This window comes from Amborella trichopoda, chromosome 5 (genome assembly GCF_054954075.1).
Source record: "Amborella trichopoda isolate Santa Cruz 75 chromosome 5, AtrichopodaSantaCruz75HAP2 v2.0, whole genome shotgun sequence".
NCBI classification, from domain to species: domain Eukaryota; kingdom Viridiplantae; phylum Streptophyta; class Magnoliopsida; order Amborellales; family Amborellaceae; genus Amborella; species Amborella trichopoda.
In genome coordinates this window covers 14,281,960-14,300,857 of record NC_142340.1, presented here as the reverse complement: position 1 = coordinate 14,300,857, position 18,898 = coordinate 14,281,960, and the positions used below count along the sequence as shown (strand labels likewise).

The 18,898-nt window shown below is 38.5% G+C and overlaps 1 protein-coding gene across 2 annotated transcripts in view; it reads left to right on the top strand.

Moving 5' to 3' along the window:
- LOC18421912 (uncharacterized) overlaps positions 1-18,898 on the top strand; it is a 52,466-nt gene that overhangs the window by 19,642 nt on the left and 13,926 nt on the right. For both annotated transcript variants that reach the window (XM_006826700.4, XM_020662946.2), the window contains exons 5-14: positions 2,490-2,618; positions 2,708-2,833; positions 5,337-5,392; positions 5,477-5,576; positions 5,672-5,789; positions 5,956-6,165; positions 10,661-10,997; positions 13,021-13,114; positions 18,077-18,185; positions 18,512-18,783. In XM_006826700.4, coding sequence (XP_006826763.1) covers positions 2,490-2,618; positions 2,708-2,833; positions 5,337-5,392; positions 5,477-5,576; positions 5,672-5,789; positions 5,956-6,165; positions 10,661-10,997; positions 13,021-13,114; positions 18,077-18,185; positions 18,512-18,783 — 1,551 coding nt within the window. The remainder of the gene's footprint in view (positions 1-2,489; positions 2,619-2,707; positions 2,834-5,336; positions 5,393-5,476; positions 5,577-5,671; positions 5,790-5,955; positions 6,166-10,660; positions 10,998-13,020; positions 13,115-18,076; positions 18,186-18,511; positions 18,784-18,898) is intronic.

The window sequence follows — 18,898 nt, the reverse complement described above, 5'->3', positions numbered from 1 at the left end:
CTATGGGAAAACAGTATCTCTTTGGTCCTATCTCCTGCAGCTCTGCCTCCAGTAGGTCACTCTGAGGTCAGCACAACATCTCCTCCTCATTGGGATGCCCCCTAATCCCCAAGATAAGTTGTCTCCTTTGGGTAGGATCAGTTTTTGGCCTTCTCTGGGGACTTTGGAAGGAAAGGAATGGACGGATCTTTGGAGACCATTATCACCTGCCTCAGCCCTGTTTGGTCATATCAAGCCGAATCCATATCGTGGGTCAGGGGTCTTCCACTCCGCGAGTGCTGATTTCAATCAGAATTGGCTCAACATTTTGCATCTTGCCCCTAGAACTCAGGTGGCCAGGCCTCTCTGGTCTTCCCCACCTGTGGGTTTGCTTTAGCTTAATGTTGATGGGTGCTTCCTTGGGAATCTGGGGCCTTCAGGATATGGCGGTAGATTGGGCAGCACGAAGGAGAAATCCTCTTCTTTTCAGGGTATCTACAATATAGACTTTACCACGGCTGAGTCTATGGCTATTTTGGAGGGTCTAACATGCTCTCTCGTCATTCACCCTGGTGTTGACTCCCTTATAGTAAGTAGTAGGGGACTGTAGGAATGTCATGTTGTGGGCTGCTAATATCTCTGAACCACCTTGGAGAAAAGCTCATCTTTTTGACCATATCTACGAGCTTTGCAGGAACATCCACGTCATCTTCTGCAATTTGTCGACAGCAGTTGACACTGTTGCTGATGTGCTGGCCAAGGAGGGTGTCTCTCAATGTATTACCTCTATCTTGCATCCTTTTCCTCTATGCCCCTCCTCTTCTCTCTCTTCCCCTGCACCTCTACCTATTTCTATCTGCTTGAGGTCATACCTTCCTCCCTTGTCTACCTCTCAATCTCTATTCTCTATTCTCTCATTTCTTTTCTGCTCCACGTATACTCTTCCTTCACCTCTACCTACTACTATCTGCTTGAGGTCATACCTTCCTCCGTTGTCTATCTCTCAATCTCTATTCTCTCTTTTCTTTTCTGCTCCATCTTCTCTTCCTCTTTCGCCAGTTATCGCGCTCTCTTCCCCCCCTCCTTCCTCAGCTGACAGTCTATGATAGGCAGGGTGCTTAACAGGTGGGGTCGCCACCTGTTAATTCTCGATACTTGAGCTCATGACTTGTGGGTAGCCTGTTTTGGGTTTTTTTGCTTTTTTTTGTTCTTTAGCTTTCAGCTCCTTTGGTGTGGGAAGCCTTACTTACATTGGTCAGAGTTCCTCTCTCTCTCTATCTCTCTTTCTCAACAGCCCCGAGTGCTTTGAGCACCTGGTCTATGGGTTGACTACTTGGGGAGTTCTTTTTTGTACTTTTGTTTATACATAGATAAAGTTAACTTTTCTTATATATAAAAAAAGAAAAAACAAGAGCATTTGTAAACAACTTCCTGTGTAGCTTTTAAGTTCATGGTTGACATGCTTTGATTATGAGGAGAGGTCACTTGCATGGTAACTTTATGGTCTATGACTTAGCATTGTTACAAGCAGCGCATGTCTGTTGTGTTTTGCTAAAAATGCATAAAAAGTTTCGCATAGCAATGTATTTTGTAACTTCAGATATGTTGTATTTGAAGATGATTCAGCCGGGTTGAGAGATATCTTCACAATGTATGTGCTTGTTTTCATGTTTATGGAGTTCTTTCAAGCATAAATGAAGGGGGGTAGTGATATGCCTTCTTTCTTTCAGCTATCATGAAAGTGGTAAGGATGTGTCAGTAGTGTCCAGGCATGCAATGTGCTTTGTGTGGGCTCGTTAAAGACTTGTTTGGACATCAGGTTTACTATATTGATAATTTCTTTGCTTCAACGCATATATCTCTTAGTTTTTCCAAGAGACAAATATTTGTTTTAACTTGGCTAATTTTAGGTGTAATATGATCTGGAACAACCCAATTTTTTAGCTTCTTGTACTTGTTTTGTCCTTGCTCCAATCAAGACTGCATACTGTGTTGGCAGAAGTCTATCTCTTCAAAAGCTGCTGTGAGCTTTAATATTAATTCTATATGTTGCAGATATATATGTTAGAGCCATCGATTGGTTCATTATTTGGTAATTTAAAATTTAGTCCTTCAGTCATTTTTCTTGATGAGATGGAGACTGTTCTGGTCGTGTGATCCTCGAAATCACTTCCAATCCTTTCTTCAAAATATCAAGGCGTCATGATTTATTTTGCTCTAGTGACAATCATGTAATATGTTCAAACTTTTCTCCGAAAATGTTTTCATCCTTTGCTTCTTTTGTCTTTTGCTTGGCTTCTTTGTGGAATCTTAGGAATTCTCAGTAGATGCAAGTTCTATTTTTTCTTGGTGCTATTTAGAAGTCTTAGTTTTATGTTGTTTTAGTCTGTTTATTGATGTATACCATGGTTTTCTTTTAACTATCTAAAAAGTATTGGGTTTCCTTTTTGTTCTTGATTTTAATCATGAATTAATTACTTGCAAATGATTACTCTTCAAAATAATTTCAGGTGTATGGTGCTCTGCGTATGTCTGTGAAGATGCTTTTGATGTGGAACTCTAAGATGCTTATCGATGGAGGGGGAGATTCCATTGTTGCAACATCTTTGCTGGAGGCTAGTAATCTAGTGGTTCTCAGGGTATTGCTTGAACTTGTTTGATGCCAAATCTTGTTATGAGCTTTGTGGATTTCACTATTTGTAATTATTTCCCTCTCATCATGCATCAGGAGTCATCAATCATACATTCTAATTCAAATTTGGGAGTGCATGGCCAAGGTCTGCTTAATTTGTCGGGACCAGGAGATCGGATTGAGGCCCAACGCCTTATCCTTTCATTATTTTATAATATTCATGTAAGATTGTAAGCTTAGAGCACATCTATTTTTTGTTTAGTTGAAATCAAACTTTCTCTTTTACTATGTTTTAATTACCTTTGAATTTGTAAATTTGTTGTTGTTAGAATTTTTCTGTATGAGGTATATCTTTTAGGAAGCTGACTCTAGGTTTTCAGAAGTATTCATAAGTGTCAACTATATATTATAGCTGGCTTAGTCAAAAGAAATTGTATTGTAGAACTGTTTGGTCCATGCTAGAAACAAAATATCATATAACTGTTGTGGATCTCTCTGTAAAAATGCATAGTGAAGATCATGTTAGCGGGTTACTGGAGAAATACACTAATTAGGGTACTTGTAGGTCGAAAGACAACATTGCTGTTAGTAGTTTGTTGATGAAATTTGCTCAAGCAAGTGGAAAAATTGACTGTATGAATTACGATGGTGCTCGCTACAAGCAAAAAAGAATAAACAAAAAAAGAGTGGTTGGTCATCCATATGTCGGGTACTCCACCACTCGTGCCAATGATGTAGAAAGGGATGGAGAGAGACAATGCTAGGGGAATTAGGGTGAGATGAAATAGGAAAAATAGAAGAGGAAGTAGGAATTAGTGTGAGAGGAAATAGAAGAAGTATCAGAGAGAGAAGGGAGGGCAATAGCGGGTGGTTCGCTGACTTTCTATCAGCTGCTCGGCCAATCTTGCTGCTATCAGTTGGTGGAGTGAAAGAAGAGGAGAAAAAGCTAGAAAAGGCTTCAAAGATCAAAGTTCAGGCTGAAAGAAAAAGGATGGAGAATATTTGAAAGAAGGTGAGATGTAATAGGGATAAGGAGAATAGGGAAGGCAGCCCACAAAATATACAAAAATCCAAATGTGTAGAAACAACTTTTTTTTTTTTAGTTTTCTGGGGGTTGGGGTGGGGTGTGTGTGCCACTCCCCTTAAGAGTGCATGTGTCAAAAGTAAGTGGAGGCCACCCGCAAACCAGGTACTCAACCACTGGGGGTTAGGCAGAGTAGTGAAGGTGATCCATAGACCAGTAGATACCTAGAAAACCGAAGAAGACCAGGACAAAGGAAGGGAGAAAGGGGGGAGGGCGGCCCCCCAAACCAGGTGTTCAGAGCGAGACAGAAAGGAGGCAGCCTACAAACTGGGTGCTCAGAGTGAGAAAGAAGAGTGGCCAAAAACCAGGCTCCAAAAGTAGTGTATATGAAAACTTAAAAGAAAAATGCACAGAAAGAAAGTAATGGAAGAAAAGGAAGAGAGAAAGATGAAGGTAGATGGGGGAGGAAGTTGGAGCAATTATTTCCATGATTTGTAAACTTTGTTGCTGTTTATGCTATAGTTGTTCCTGGTAATAACTTCAAAGTTTGAGTTCATAGCAATCTCAATTATGCTAGGTTCTCTTTCTGCACATCTCTTGTGATATCTGGGCACTAACATTTAAGCTGGAGCATCTACACCAATGTTAACAATGCATTTATATGAATTTGTGATTTCTCCTTGGTCTTTTTCCTTATTTTCTAACTTCTTGGATGCCTTTGAAGAGACATCAGTTACTGTTGTAGTTGGAGTATCACTGAGCAGTAAAGATATTTGTGACAGCCCGCAAAAGTTAAAAAAAGATGGAAAATCAATAATTCTCTCAAGGATGCCCATAAAAGATGTTCATGATACCTTTTGTAGCCTCACCCTTCACAAGTGAAGCACCTTTTGTATGTACTATGCTTCAACTTAACTAACAACTCTTTCCTTAGATGATCGTCTTAAACCTCATTGGAAACTGCCCCATATGCCCTGTGGCATCTATCCTCTCTACCAGAAGTTTCCAGGACTTGCTTGTCTAGACAGGGACTGATATGTCCTTGGTAATAGAGCTTATCATCAATTCTAATGAGATCCTGATCATTGGCATCATTGAGCCTTCAATTCTAAACCTTCTTCCTGATGTAACTGCCTCCCCATCCTAAGAGTCTCAGAATTCCGAACCTTCATATCAACATGTCAGCCCCAAGATCGGCAGCTGATGAATCAATGGTCAACAGCAATGGATACCTCTTTAGCCACTTCCCGCCTGCCCCATTACCTACCTTCCCTATAGAAAATTTGGAAAAGTTTTACCCTCCCCGAAAGAAAAACAGTTGTTAACCCCCCCCCCCCCGGGTCTCGTCCTTTCCCCTTTTCTCTCCTTTTTCTTTTCCTGTCATTAACTTCTTGGCTCCACAAATTTCTTTACACTCGACTTGGATCTATGCTGGAACCTTCCAAGAAATTGCCCCATGATTTTAAGCATCAAATGCAAAAGGTGCTGAAGGGGCTTTGTTGCCAAAAGTGGCAGGTGGGAGGATATTTTGCTTGGAGGCACTTCCTTGCTGCTATGAACACACTTGCACACATTCACATATGCATACATTTGTCATGATTGCACAGCCATATGCAAATGGGTTAGAACTAGGGGTTCTTATCTTAGCCTTTGGACTTGGTTCTATGCTTACTGGGTAAACTTTTATATTTTTATATGTAGGTTGGACCTGGATCTGTTTTAAGAGGTCCGCTGAAAAATGCAACAACAGATGATGTGTAAGTTTGTATTTGGTGCTCTGTATTTTTAATGCACATGCAACTGAGAAAAATTGTTTAATGTTTTGATACTTCCTGGTTCAGGACACCACATCTTTATTGCACAAGCCAGGACTGCCCCTTCGAACTGCTTCATCCACCTGAAGATTGCAATGTGAATTCCTCGTTGTCTTTCACCCTTCAGGTGTTGTATTTTATTTCATGTGTTGATTGTGGAGGAAAAATTTAAGAAATTTAAATTGTATTATTTTTGAATAAGGTCTTCTTTCATACTTGCAGATATGTCGAGTGGAGGACATTTCTGTTGAGGGACTCATAGAAGGAAGTGTTGTTCATTTTCACAGAGCAAGAACTGTAGTTGTCCACTCTACTGGAATTATAGATGCGTCCGGTCTAGGTAGGTACTTTTCTTAAAATTTGCATTGTGCATATTATTTTTTAATGCATTATTGGATTGTCAGTTTTTTCTTTTTCATGCTCCCTTGGCGTATTTCACAACCCAAGAAAAATAATCTTATCTGATGGGTAGATTTATATGTGTGTATGCATGTTTTGAATAATAGGCTGTAAAGGTGGTGTGGGAAGAGGAAATGTTTTGAGCAATGGTCTTAGTGGTGGTGGGGGCCATGGTGGTCAGGGCGGAGCTGGATATTATAATCATAGTTATGTTGAAGGTGGAACTGTTTATGGAAATCCTGCTTTGCCATGTGAGCTTGGAAGTGGCAGTGGAAATGAAAGCCTAGCTGGTTCAACTGCGGGTGGGGGTATCATAGGTATGTTCTTGCTTGCTATCTATATATTAAATGGGCATATATTTCATTGTTTTATTATTGGAAGTTCTTCAGGGTTTATTGTTTGTTAGAGTTTGTTGCATACTCCTCTTTTATTTATATATTCATTTTTGTTAAGAACTCAATAGAAGTCTATATCTGATCTTTGGTCCTGTGGTTGAGAAATGGGCATTTGAATCTATGTTACTACAATTATCTGTGATAATTATATTAACAAAACATTCATGATAAATTTTTGTCCAACATGTACCAGTGGATTTCTTGGAGTTAAAGGGAAGTTTTCTGCAATTTTTAACTTTTGTTAGTTTCTTTAGCTTCATCTAACTGTGCAGCTTTTGCTTGCAAAAATTGAGCCTGTTAGTCTTTGGTATACCTGATTGCTCTTAGGGTCTTCAATGTATCGTTCTCATATCTTCAGGTATGGAAGCTTTCAAAGATATGAAATTAAAGGTGCATGTTGACTTGAGAAATTCTCTTGTCCTTTCATTTCTGCTCACAAGTTGATTGTGGTATTATCTGTTTTTTTTCTGTTACCTGCCTTGCCATGAAGGATTTGCGGAATATGATACTTGTGTATGGTTCCTCATGTTCAATTTGCTAAGTTACTATATATGCTGATAGTAATGAATGCTCTAATGAAGGAATAGAGGGCTGGATTTCAAGAAGTTTGCCAGTGGAGAGCTTTAAGGGCCCTAGTCAAGCCATAGGGATATCTGTTCCATGTGCTTAGCATCTCACTCTGTGCATGCATTAATGGGGAATCATATCTATGTTCATTGATGTAAACTAAGATCAACCATTTACTAATCTTCGATTGCAAGACCCTAAAACATGTTTGGCAAATACTTCAAAATTAAGTTCAAATATGATTAAATATCAGCAAATTCTACGCATCCACAAAATTAAATAAACAAACTTGTGTAAATTAAACATGCAATTTAGGAATTTGCTTTAATGCCTAGCGATTGAGATTTCGAATCCGTAATGGGTTGCAATATGTCCTTAAAAATAGACTAAACAAAATTGATTCAGATCAAATTTACAGCTGACCTATAGCCTTGAAAGAAGAAAAGGGTAGATCAACTTTAAATTAATTTCGGATGGTTTCAATGACTAGTTCTAGGGTTTTGAAGTTAATGAGGCGTAAAAAATTTGGGTTTTGACTCCAGAGAGGCTATTGAGGTTAAGAGTTTCAAAATGTTTTCTCTTGGTTAATTTTAAGGACTTCTTTTTTCTTTTAAAGGTTTTGATGGACTCTTTGAATGTGGTGTATTTTCTGTTTTGATGGTTATGATAAAGAATTTTTTTTTTTAAAAAGAAGATAACAGGAAAAATATGGGGGAGAGAAACATTAAGAGAGGAGGAAGAAAGGTAAGGAGGTACGAAAAGAGATGAGAAAGAGTTTAGGGCATGTTTGATTCATGGAAGACGTGGTTCTGGAAACCGCGCCTTCCAGTACTTCAACACTTACCTGTTTGATAATGGGGAAGTTTTACAGTAAAGTGGATACATGCCTTAAGGTTGAAAAGTGGATACCAGCAGTTCCATGGGGGCCCATGGAACTTGGGGTATCCACTTCTTTTGAAGATCAGACACGCCCTTAGGGAAAGAAAGAGGGAGAAAAGGAGAGGAGATAATAGAAGGGAAAAAAGAGAAAAAGAAATTGAAGAATACCTTGGAATAGCAAAATCTTTTAAGTGCTACCAATCCTTCTTCAATCAAAGAATTCGAGTAGCCCCTCTAGGGTTTTTCTTTCTCAGAGTTCTAAAAAATAAATCCCAAATGGGCTGGAAGTCCCTCTCCCTTTTGTACAACTTTAAATAATACCACTAATCAAATAAAATAATAATAGGACTACACCACTGCTGAATTCTCTATAACACCGAACAACATTACACTTAATTTCACTCTCCCTCAAAATTACAAAATAAACCCGTAACTCTTCTCATGTTTTCCCTTAAATGTTTAAATAAAAATGACCAATAATATTTGTCCAATGGGAGACCATGATGTCCTCATCAATCGTGTGTGTGTGTGCAAAAAGCTATGTCCATTGATCCTAATGTTTATTCCCAAATATTTAATGCCTTGCAGGCATTACCATTTTACATGCGTTTAGGTACTGATCTTTTTTGGAAATTATATGTTGATAAGTCTAGATTTTTGGTTCTATAAATTGTTATGAAAAAAATTATAGGTCAGTTTAGTATGACAGATTTCTAAACACATCATGCACATAACTAGTTATGCCTTGTTCCCCATGCTCCACAACAAGCATGCCTTTTTGAAACCCATGTGCTCAATAAAATTCTGCATGCAGATCTGTTGGAAAGCATATGCAATGATCATAAAGTATAAAACCATGTTATATAACAGCAATTTCAGAAGATTCAGTGCTTATTGAGTTATATTAGCTGTTTCCATTACCCTATGCCAGTGGAGACAATGCCTTTTGGATGATTGGTCCTCTAACCATTTTGAGGAACAAATATCTTGCTAAAATAAATTGATGATTCGATCATTTGCTTGGCCCCAATGAGGAAGTGCAAGGTATTAGTGATGGAAATCCAATTAGGGAATGGAAAATGATTTATTTTTTGCCTTTTTTTTTTTCTGAAGACAATTGCTTTCAGCAAGCCTCTTTCTTTATGGATCCTTGATGCAAAGTATTAAGCCTCATTCAGGCCTGTTGATACTCAACCTCGAGGGAAGCTATATTGGTAATTGTGACCATTGTTCAAAAACTTGGCTGCCGCCTTCCTGGGTTTTCCAAGCAGCCAAGCAAATTGCTGGGGCCTTGGCAAGTGCACTATGTGGGCATGTATTGGCCACCCATCTAGACACCTCTCACCTCCTTAGCACCCTCATGGCAAGGTGCTTGGGTGGAAGAAGCAGAAGAAATGGAAGGCTCATGTTCTTTAATAGCGCCATTGGACCATATTGTCCTTAATGAAAATCCTAGGGCAAACTAGTTAATATTCAGATATTTAGATTATGTGTAGCTAACATGTATCTTATTTCAAAAGAAAAGGGTCACATGTTTCCATGACAATCATGTTTCTCTCTTCAAAAGGACAGGGTTATGTGTCTCTCTATCACCACCACAACAGAGATTGGAGGGCCAAAATCGAAACACGCCAAAGGCCTATTCTCCAAGTGTTCTTGCGCCTTTCCAGTTCCTAACCTTTTACATCTCTTTTGCCTTCTTGTCCTCTCTCTCTCTCTCTCTCTCTCTCTCGATATATATATATATATATATATATATTCAGCCCTCTTATCTCTTCTGCTACCTCTTCCGTCTCCTTTCTTTCCCTCTTATATGAGTCCCCCTCTGACTCTTCCTTCTTCCCTCCCCCCCTCCTCTTTTGGGGCCAGCCGGCCATCTAGGTGTCCAGTACCCCTTGTGGCTCAGGCATCTTTGAATCTGCCTTTTCCAACATTGATTGCGGGCCCAACTGAAGTAGGAGGCCTGTTCTTGGATAACAAAGCTGCAATCCTAAAAAGGTTTTTGTGCTCCTTGGGGATGCATGACTCCAGTAAGGCCGAGGGTGGAGGTTTAGCATTGGTGCTTGATGCTTTCTCCTGGTTCCTCTCAGGATACTTCTGGTGGAAGAAAGCTCTCTAAATGCTATCAGATGAAGTCAATATGAAGCCTGTTTGAATCGCATTTGATGGCATTCTATATTTGTGGGTAGATTCCGGGTTTGCTCTTTGTCGTTGTCCTATATGGATCGTGGAATCAAGTTTGGAGCTATTATCAAAATTTTATTTCATGTTGAGTCCACTGTCTATTTTTTAGTTTTTTTTTGGTAAATTATTTTTCAGTTGTAAGAGTGTGCAAGTTGCGCAAAAGAAACATGGGGATGATTAAAAGACATCCAGATATAGTAGTATCAATTAACTAAAAGAACTGAAAGGCAACTTAAAATGGAACTGACATGCTTTGGTGTATTGAGATGTGTGCAAAGAACACTGACAGATCATAACATTGAGCTCTCACTCCCACTAGGATATCTGCCACCCTTCATGCTGTTGTATCTCTCCGTGCACACAAACCTCTCTTATAATGCCAACAATATCTCTCTCCACTACCTAAGGAACCACTGGTGGTTAACGACAAACCTGATACCAGAGAGCTTTTGTCTCCTCCATGTACAGTAGCTTCCCTACTCCACCTATGGGCTCGAGCAAGATATAGTCATAGCCTTTAGGACGACTTCTCTCCATTATATCTACTCCAGCAAGGCCCAAGTCCACTGGCTACAATCATAGTGTTCTGGTCACCTATAATATGCCATTAGTGTTTTAGTTAGTTATGACCTATAAACTTGAATGTGGGCTACTTGATGGAATTTTCAAGGAAAAATATCTTTGTTTGAGTTCAATATATTATTGGAAGTTCTTATTCATAATTTACTGCAGTTCTTAGTTGTAATGTTTCTAATAATTGTTTTCTGATTCATTTCGATCGTATCAGTGATGGGATCCTTGGAGCATTCTTTGTCAAGCTTGTCTGTTGGTGGATCTCTTAGAGCAGATGGTGAAAGTTTCCAACTGCCTGCTGGAAACCAGGACTTCGGATTGGGGTTTGGTTTTAACGGGGGACCTGGTGGTGGGTCTGGTGGAACTATCCTTTTGTTTTTGCGGACATTGACACTTGGTGAAGATGCAATGATTTCAAGTGTTGGTGGATATGGAAGTCACACAGGTGGTGGGGGTGGAGGAGGTGGAAGAGTCCACTTTGATTGGTCTGACATTCCCACTGGTGATGAATATATACCCCTGGCAAGCGTCAAAGGTGGAATACGTGCAAGGTTTGTATCTTATTTTCTAGGCATTTGTCTTCATAGTGCTTCAAGTGTTACTTTATGAGAAGTCTTATCGACTAAATGTCTCTGATGTATTCTTATGAGAATTTGTACCTACAGTGCATGAATATTTAGAGTGTCCTTTATCTGTTTCACATTTGAAGTGTTCTCAAAATTTTAATGAAATTCAGGAGACTACTTATTTGATATTGACGATTTGCTATTGTATTTTTAGATCTATAGTTTTGAGTTGTGAAGATTGAAATCGAATCCTCAAAATTGGATATATGTAGACAATGGCACTTCAATCATTGCTTTTCTCTTTGCTCTTTGTGTAAATAAACTTTTGTGGCTGTCTTTTGAAGCAAACCTAAGAACCTGGTAGTATCTGCATTTTTGATTATGCAGAGTGTTTTAGAAAGTGAAACGTGCTGCTTAGATGGGTGCTTCGTGATTGAGACACCCCAAAAACAGTGAATAAGAGAGAAGGGGGTTAGGGGGGTGGGCCGCGGTTGGGGTTGTTTGGGTTAGGCACCTTGACCATCTACCTGCCGTCTTGGCCATCTAGGCTGGTGCCTAGAGGGGTCCCTGCCTTAGGTGCCCCAACTAGCCTAGGCAACACAACTAGGGTCTTTGCCCACCTCAATGTGCCACCTAGGAGTCGAGGTGGACCTCCTTTTAATGCCCTGATTGTGCTTTTGAAGTTTTGAATTTCATTGGGTTCATCAATTTTGATCGACAGCCCATTAAATATCCTCAGCTGTAACTGGAATACTTCCTCCCATTATACTTTCTTGATAAACATATTCTTTTTCTAAGTTTCGGGTTTAATGGACTTTTATGGAATGCCTTTCATGGAATGACTTTTATGAAATTCCTTTTATGGAATACTCGTATTTGATACAAATACGAGTATCAGAAATGCTAATTCCAAAACTACCTTTTCAGCATTGATATATCTGTGCTTCATTTTGAGAAGCGTGAGGGGGCATTTTATGTGATATTAAGTACTTATGCATGGTCATGATATCAAAAAATGGCTTGACTTTATGGAGATTGGGAATATTGGCAACTTTGGGTTGACATGAATGGAAAGGAATAATAGATCTTTCAGCGATAAGGATCTCGCCTGTGAGGCTTACAAGATAAGGTGATGGCCACTATTATATCATGACCGCATGCTGAGAGCGAGTTTGGGGGATACTCAGCTTTAGACTTTGAGATGTAATGCAAGCTACAGCAAGGGGAACATTATCAAGAAGCAAAAGGACTCATATTTGGGAGCCCCTTATGTGGGGTAGAGTTAAGGTAAACTTTGATGTAAGCTCAAGGGGAGAAACCCTGGGCCTGCTTGACTTGGGATGGTTGAAAGATCATCAAGACAGGCTCATTATGTCTTACTTAGGCCCCCTTTTGAGGTGTTATTTGGATGAGGCTGAGGCTGAGGTGAGAACCTCACTTGCAGGTCTCAGGTCTCTTGAATCTAAATCAAAGAAAGTTATCATTGAAGGGGATTTTGCTAATGTCATTGCTTGCGTGAGCCGGGAGAAAGACATCATGGAGCCTCACCATATAATCAGAGATATTTTTGACCTAATAGGAACTTAGAGGATTCCTTCATTCATGGAGGGACGTAAATGAGGTTGCTGATGCCTCCGCGAAAGAGAGTACAAATTGTCTCCCTTGAAGTTAGTCTTTTAGATACATGGCAAGTCATATACTAGAGAATTCTACCATAATTCAATTCTGTACACAGCATATACTTGATTTTGACAATGAAGTAAAGTCACCTGTCCAATAACAAGTACTTTTATAGTGATGCTTCAACAAAAGAGGTTTCCAGAAACAGTGAACACGCAAGGCTATTTTACAAACCTTTGATGTATGATTATAGAAATCTGGGTATCTTATGTTTTTTGTTGGGTTCATTTGTTGGTTGACTTTCATTGCCTTCAATTTATTAGTTGCTCTTTTTAAAGCTCCTACAACGCCCTTTCTTTTTATAATTTGTGTTCTCGTTTGTTGATAGGGGAGGCACTGGCAAAGATGGAGGGCTTAGAGGGAATAATGGAACTGTCACTGGTAAAGAATGTCCAAGAGGGCTTTTTGGCATATTTTGCGAGGTGATTCAGAAATACTCTTTATTTTACTTAAGTTCTTTTGATAGTTTAGATGTTAAGTCAAAAGGGGGAAAAAAAGTTCTGATATTTCAGAAATCTTTCTCTAAATGGTTTGAAACCTTGGACATCCACTATGATTTGAATTATAGCATGTCGAACTTCATTTCATTTTCACGCCCTAAAAAAAAAGCTTCATTTCATTTTCAAGAATTTAATCAAATCTCTTTATTTTTTTGATTGGTGAATGATTTCAAAAGTGTTATTCTGAGAGAATAATTGAGTTGTGCACGTTGGTTTTATGTGTGATGTTCTTTGTGTCTGCCAATGTTGTCTTAAATGATGCATGTTACGAGCCTCAAAATGAACATGCACCATCAATGTTCCGAGTGTACTTGTATTCAAATATGCATTTCAAGCTGTATTTTGACTTGTGGCTTGTTTTTTTGCTGGTTTTCCATCGTCTATGACTCATTTTAGTTGTTTAGCAAATGGAATGGTCTTTAAACCTTGGTCCTTAGTCATGTTGTAAGCTAGAATCAATCATATGCATGGCTCATTCTTAGTATCTTGCATTCCTTTTGAGGATAGTAAATCCTCGAGTCTGATTGTGACTTCAAGAGGGACAATGCAAGACTAATGTGTCTTGTGGACCATTGAAGGATTTTTCAAATTTTTTTTCCGTCTTAATTTTTCTTATTCAGGAGTACACTTTAGGTCGTTAGGGTTCTCAATGCATTGATAAGCCATAGATATTCCTTTGGATGATATTTGATTGGATGGAAAGTTTCCATAATTCTTGACACTTTAAAGTTCAAACGTTTACTTATTAAATATGATTTCTTGCCATTCCTTCCAAGGTTTGTTTTCTTCAATGATTAAAAACAATGCCTTTGGTTTGGAATTTGGCAGGCCCAAGTCTAAGTCACCCGATTTGACTTTGTTTTGGCCTAGCCTATTAAGAAACAATGCAAGAACCTTTGGAACAGGTGAGGCTTGGCCGGTCCCCAAGGTTTTTCAATTGGACCCAGCACCTTGTGGCATCCAAGTGATTTGGGCGAGTCTGAGCTCAAGTCGCCAAGTTTATAATCATTGGTCTCCATGATTAGAGACAATGCATGAGTTTCATATCAGATTGTATGCGTCAAGAGTGTGCTTCATTATGGAATTTTTATTTTGGACAAGATTTCTACCTATAAAAACTGCGTTTTTTATTCTTGTTGATATTAATAGGTGGCGTATGATAAGTTCTTTCCATGTTAACAGTTCTTAGTCAAGTTTTATTTCACATCGCCACCATCATCATCATAACCTTTTCCCAACTATTTGGACACGAATCCTGGTCTGCCATTTGCTCTATTAAGGGCCATACCCTCAATGACGCTATGAGTCTCTATATATTTTCTTATTACTTTCAATCGTACCCTTTTGGGCCTACCCCTTGTCCTTTTTGAGCCTTCCATTGAACAAACTTGCACTTCATAACAGGTGTTGTATTGGGTTTGTGCTGCACATGGCCAACCCACCAAAGTTTGCTTTCTCTCATCTTATTGCCCATTGGAGCCACACCTAAGTTCTCTCGACTGTAGTTATTTTGAATTCTATCCATTCTTGCCTTGCCACTCATCCATCTCAACATCTTCATCTCAGCTACACTCATCTTATAGGTATGTTGTTCCTTGACCATCCAACATTCCACTCCATAAAGCAAAGCTGGTCTCACAATTATCTTATAGAACTTCTCCTTCAGCTTCATTGGTGTGCGTTGATTACATACAACTTCAGTTGCACATCTCTACTTTGCTCACCCAACTCTAATTCTATATGGGACATCTCCTCAATCTCTCCATTCTCATGGATTATCGACTCAAGATATCAAAATTGTGCTCTTTTTGGGTATTTCTTGGCTGCCAATCGTAACTACTCCTATTATTGCTAAACTTGCATTTCATATATTCTGTCTTGGACCAACTAATTTTAAAACTCTATATTCTAGAGCATTCCTTCAAAGTTCTAACTTTGTATTGACGTCGCTTCGAGTCCCATCGTTCAAAAGTATGTCATCTGCAAATAATATACACCATAATACCTCATCTTATAGGTGCCTAGTTGAGGTCGTCCATAACTAAGACAAGGAGGTATGGGCTCAACTCTTTATGTAGACCTATTCTCATTGAAAACTCACTCTCTTAGTTGTTTGTACATTAGTTAGCCCCCCTTCATACATATCTCTCACAAAGCCGATGTAGTATCTGGAGATTCATTTCTTTTCCAACTCCCACCAAATTAGATCTCGAGGTATACTATCATAAGCTTTCTTCATATCAAGAAAAACCATGTAGGTATTTTCCCTTCGCCTTAAACTTCTTAATCAGTTGTCTAAGTTGGAAAATAGCCTCAATTGTTAAACTCCTTGGCATAAAACTAAATTGGTTTTCTGATACACCTGTTTCATTCCCTAGTCTTTGCGCAATCACTTTCTCCCACAACTTCATAATGTGACTCATAAATTTAAGCCATAGTTATCAGAATCTCTCCACCGACCTCGCGTTTATGGTTTCGAAACTCGATTCCACGGTCCAATAAGGAATCTCCACGAAAACCTTTTTAGGAACCAAGGAAACTCGATTTCTTAATTTCGAAATCTCGATTTGACACATCTTTAGAAACCATTTTTTGGAACCAAGGAAACTCGATTCCTTAGTTTCAGAATATCAATTCAACACATCTTTAACAACCATTTATCGAACCAAGGAAACTCGATTCCTTCATTTTAGAATCTCGATCCAACACATCTTTAGAAACGTGAATCCATTAATTGTGGGTAGATGTTCCGAAATATATCGAATCTGGATTCTAACGAGGATTAAATGTTGATTCTACGTCAATTGGAGTAGAAATCTTCATTCGAATGCTTCTAGTAGTTGCAGGGTTTCATTATTTTACTTGTGCCACCCTGGATGGCCTCGACTTTAAATTTAAAATATAACCGGTAAGTACAACACATACAATTAAAAGTAAAACCATGGCGTAGACATAATCCTATTTTCTCTTTATAATAATGAAGTCAAAATAATAATTTAGAAATACTTGTCTTTTGTATAATGACCGTAAGTTCAATCATCAATACAATCACTTTAAAATTTGGGAAACCTTCTAATAAGAGACATCCAATATAGATTCTAAAGTTGATGAGGCTCAAGATGTGCTTGTGGCATCCTTCTCTATAAAAATGAAATCTCGATTCCTGGTAAGGAGGGGTCGTCAAACGCATTCCATAGTCCATGTTATTGTAAATCTCGATCTCAAACTAGCATGGAATCTTTGATCCATATATTTCAAAAATTTGATATCAAATATGTTAAAATCATGATTTGAAACAACAACATATCTTTGTTCCACATATGTCAGAAACTCGATTCCATAGATGTCGGAAACTCAATTCCGCATATTAATGAATCTTGACTCCTGGAGTGTCCATTACAGAGGGATGGTAATCTCGATTCCATATGTGGATGAAACTTGGATCTATTTCGGTCGAAACACGATTCTCCAAAACTAGGAACCTCGTTCCTAGCAATTCCTATTGTAAACGATTCCGAAGACATGAATCTTCTAGCCGGCCGTGATTCCGGTTCCAAAAATGATTCGGGTTCCCAAGCGTTTCCAACAACTATGGTTTAAGATTCATATTGTGGATCAAGTTATATTTCACATCTCTATGTTATTTCTTCCAACTATATAAAAGGGAGAACAATATTCAAATAGAAGCATCCCCCCATGAGAACATGGATTTGTCAAGGGTCTATAAAAATTGAAAATGCAATCCAAATATAGTGATAATATTAATTACCGCAATGTGCTTTATCCAAAAAGCTGTCTAGCTGTATGTTTAAAATCTGTCTTACATATTATGTTTAAAGGAAATTATTGTGAAAGCATATTAGTCATTATGATTTTGAGATGTTGAATAATGATCCAGACTTGTAGTAGCATGTAATGCTACAAACCTTGGGATATGATAAGTTGTCAGATTCAGAGACACGAGACACAAAGTGAAGTGGGGTTCAGTGATGTTCTGCAGGATCCAATATGACTGCCAGTCTTAGTTATCATCAAAATAGATACGAAAATTTGTTGAATGGCCTTTATATATCCATCTGCTCCACCTGAGTCTTGCGTGTTTTGTTCCATCAAGCAGGGAATCATCTGTTGCTTCTAGAAAATTATAGAACTTTTGGCTTGGTGAAGTTTTCTAGTAACTATAACTGTTAAAAATATTATTTATAAATTCACTTCACAGTAAGTTGAGTCTCTAAAGGAACATGGCTCATTGTGATTTACTTTCCCCCTCCCCTGACAAAAAAAAAAAAAAAAATAGAAGGTAATGGGATCTTGATTTTTGGTTAGGTCAGTCATCATGTATGATGGTCAGACATAGAAGAGATTGTTAACTTGTAACTTGTCAGATGAATGTTTGAGGAAGAATCTCAATTGTGAATTTTCAGCTGCTGACTTAGGTGCCTTCTCCTCCCCCCCAACCCCAAAAAAAAAACATGTACCATGGGAGTCTCCTTTCTTGAGCTGTAGATTGTGGCCTCAATATGATCAACTTACTAACATCGTTAACAACTGATGGTTCCAATAAAAAATATCATGAAACCTTTCCTTGTCTGAGCTCCTATTTGGGAATCTTTTTTTGCACCAATGGGGTCTCCTCTTATGAGTTGAAGATTGATATCGTGCATGATTGACAACATTGTACCATGGCAGAACCTAGTTCCCGGTTGTTTTATGTCAGAAAGCATTTATATATGTTTCTGGTGTTCATATAATTTTTTACAGTTTCATATGCTGCTTCCCACAATTTTTTACAGTTTCATATATGAGAGAGTTTGGTGCGATGTAATATGTAGGTGGTATGAGCTTATTATTTCCAGCAATAACTCGTATTATCTCCTTCTGCAGGAATGCCCAGCAGGAACTTTCAAAAATGTTACTGGATCTAATGAAGCTCTTTGTCGTCCCTGTCCACCTGAGCAGCTACCGCATCGTGCAATATATATCAATGTTCGAGGTTTGTTTTATTGAAGAGTCTGTTTCTTGTGTCTGTGTTGCTTAAGGCAATAATTTAAATGATATCCTGTGGAGTTTCTGTGCATATTGAATCTTGGCTGCTTTTGAGGATATTCTTATTTTTTTTGTTTTTTCAGTTTTTATTTATTGATTTCCTACATGTTAAAGCTAATGTCCCCAATGTCTGAATTGTACTTCTTTAGATTTCTGGCGCACGAGGATCATGCCCTAGTTGCAATCATTTTAATGAGTTCTTTATATCACCTTTTGTTGATTCTTGTAAAATGTCGTACAGCTTCTAATTTTTAAAGAATATGTTATATGCAGGTGGTGTCTCTGGACCTCCTTGTCCCTATAAATGCATATCAGAGAGATATCACATGCCTCATTGTTACACACCTCTTGAAGAGTTAATTTATACATTTGGTGGCCCATGGTTATTTGGTCTCCTTCTCTCTGGCCTTCTTGTCCTTTTGGCACTTGTGCTCAGCGTTGCTCGCATGAAGTTTGTGGGGACTGATGACTTACCCGGACCTGCCCCAACTCAACATGGGTCTCAAATTGACCATTCATTTCCTTTTTTGGAATCTCTGAATGAGGTGATCTTCTGGGGTCTCAAATTAACTTGTGGATTCGAACTGCAGAAATGAGTCCATCTAGTGCCATCGACTTCTTTTGGGAGTATTCTTGATTGTTCCCTTTTGCCACTTTCAG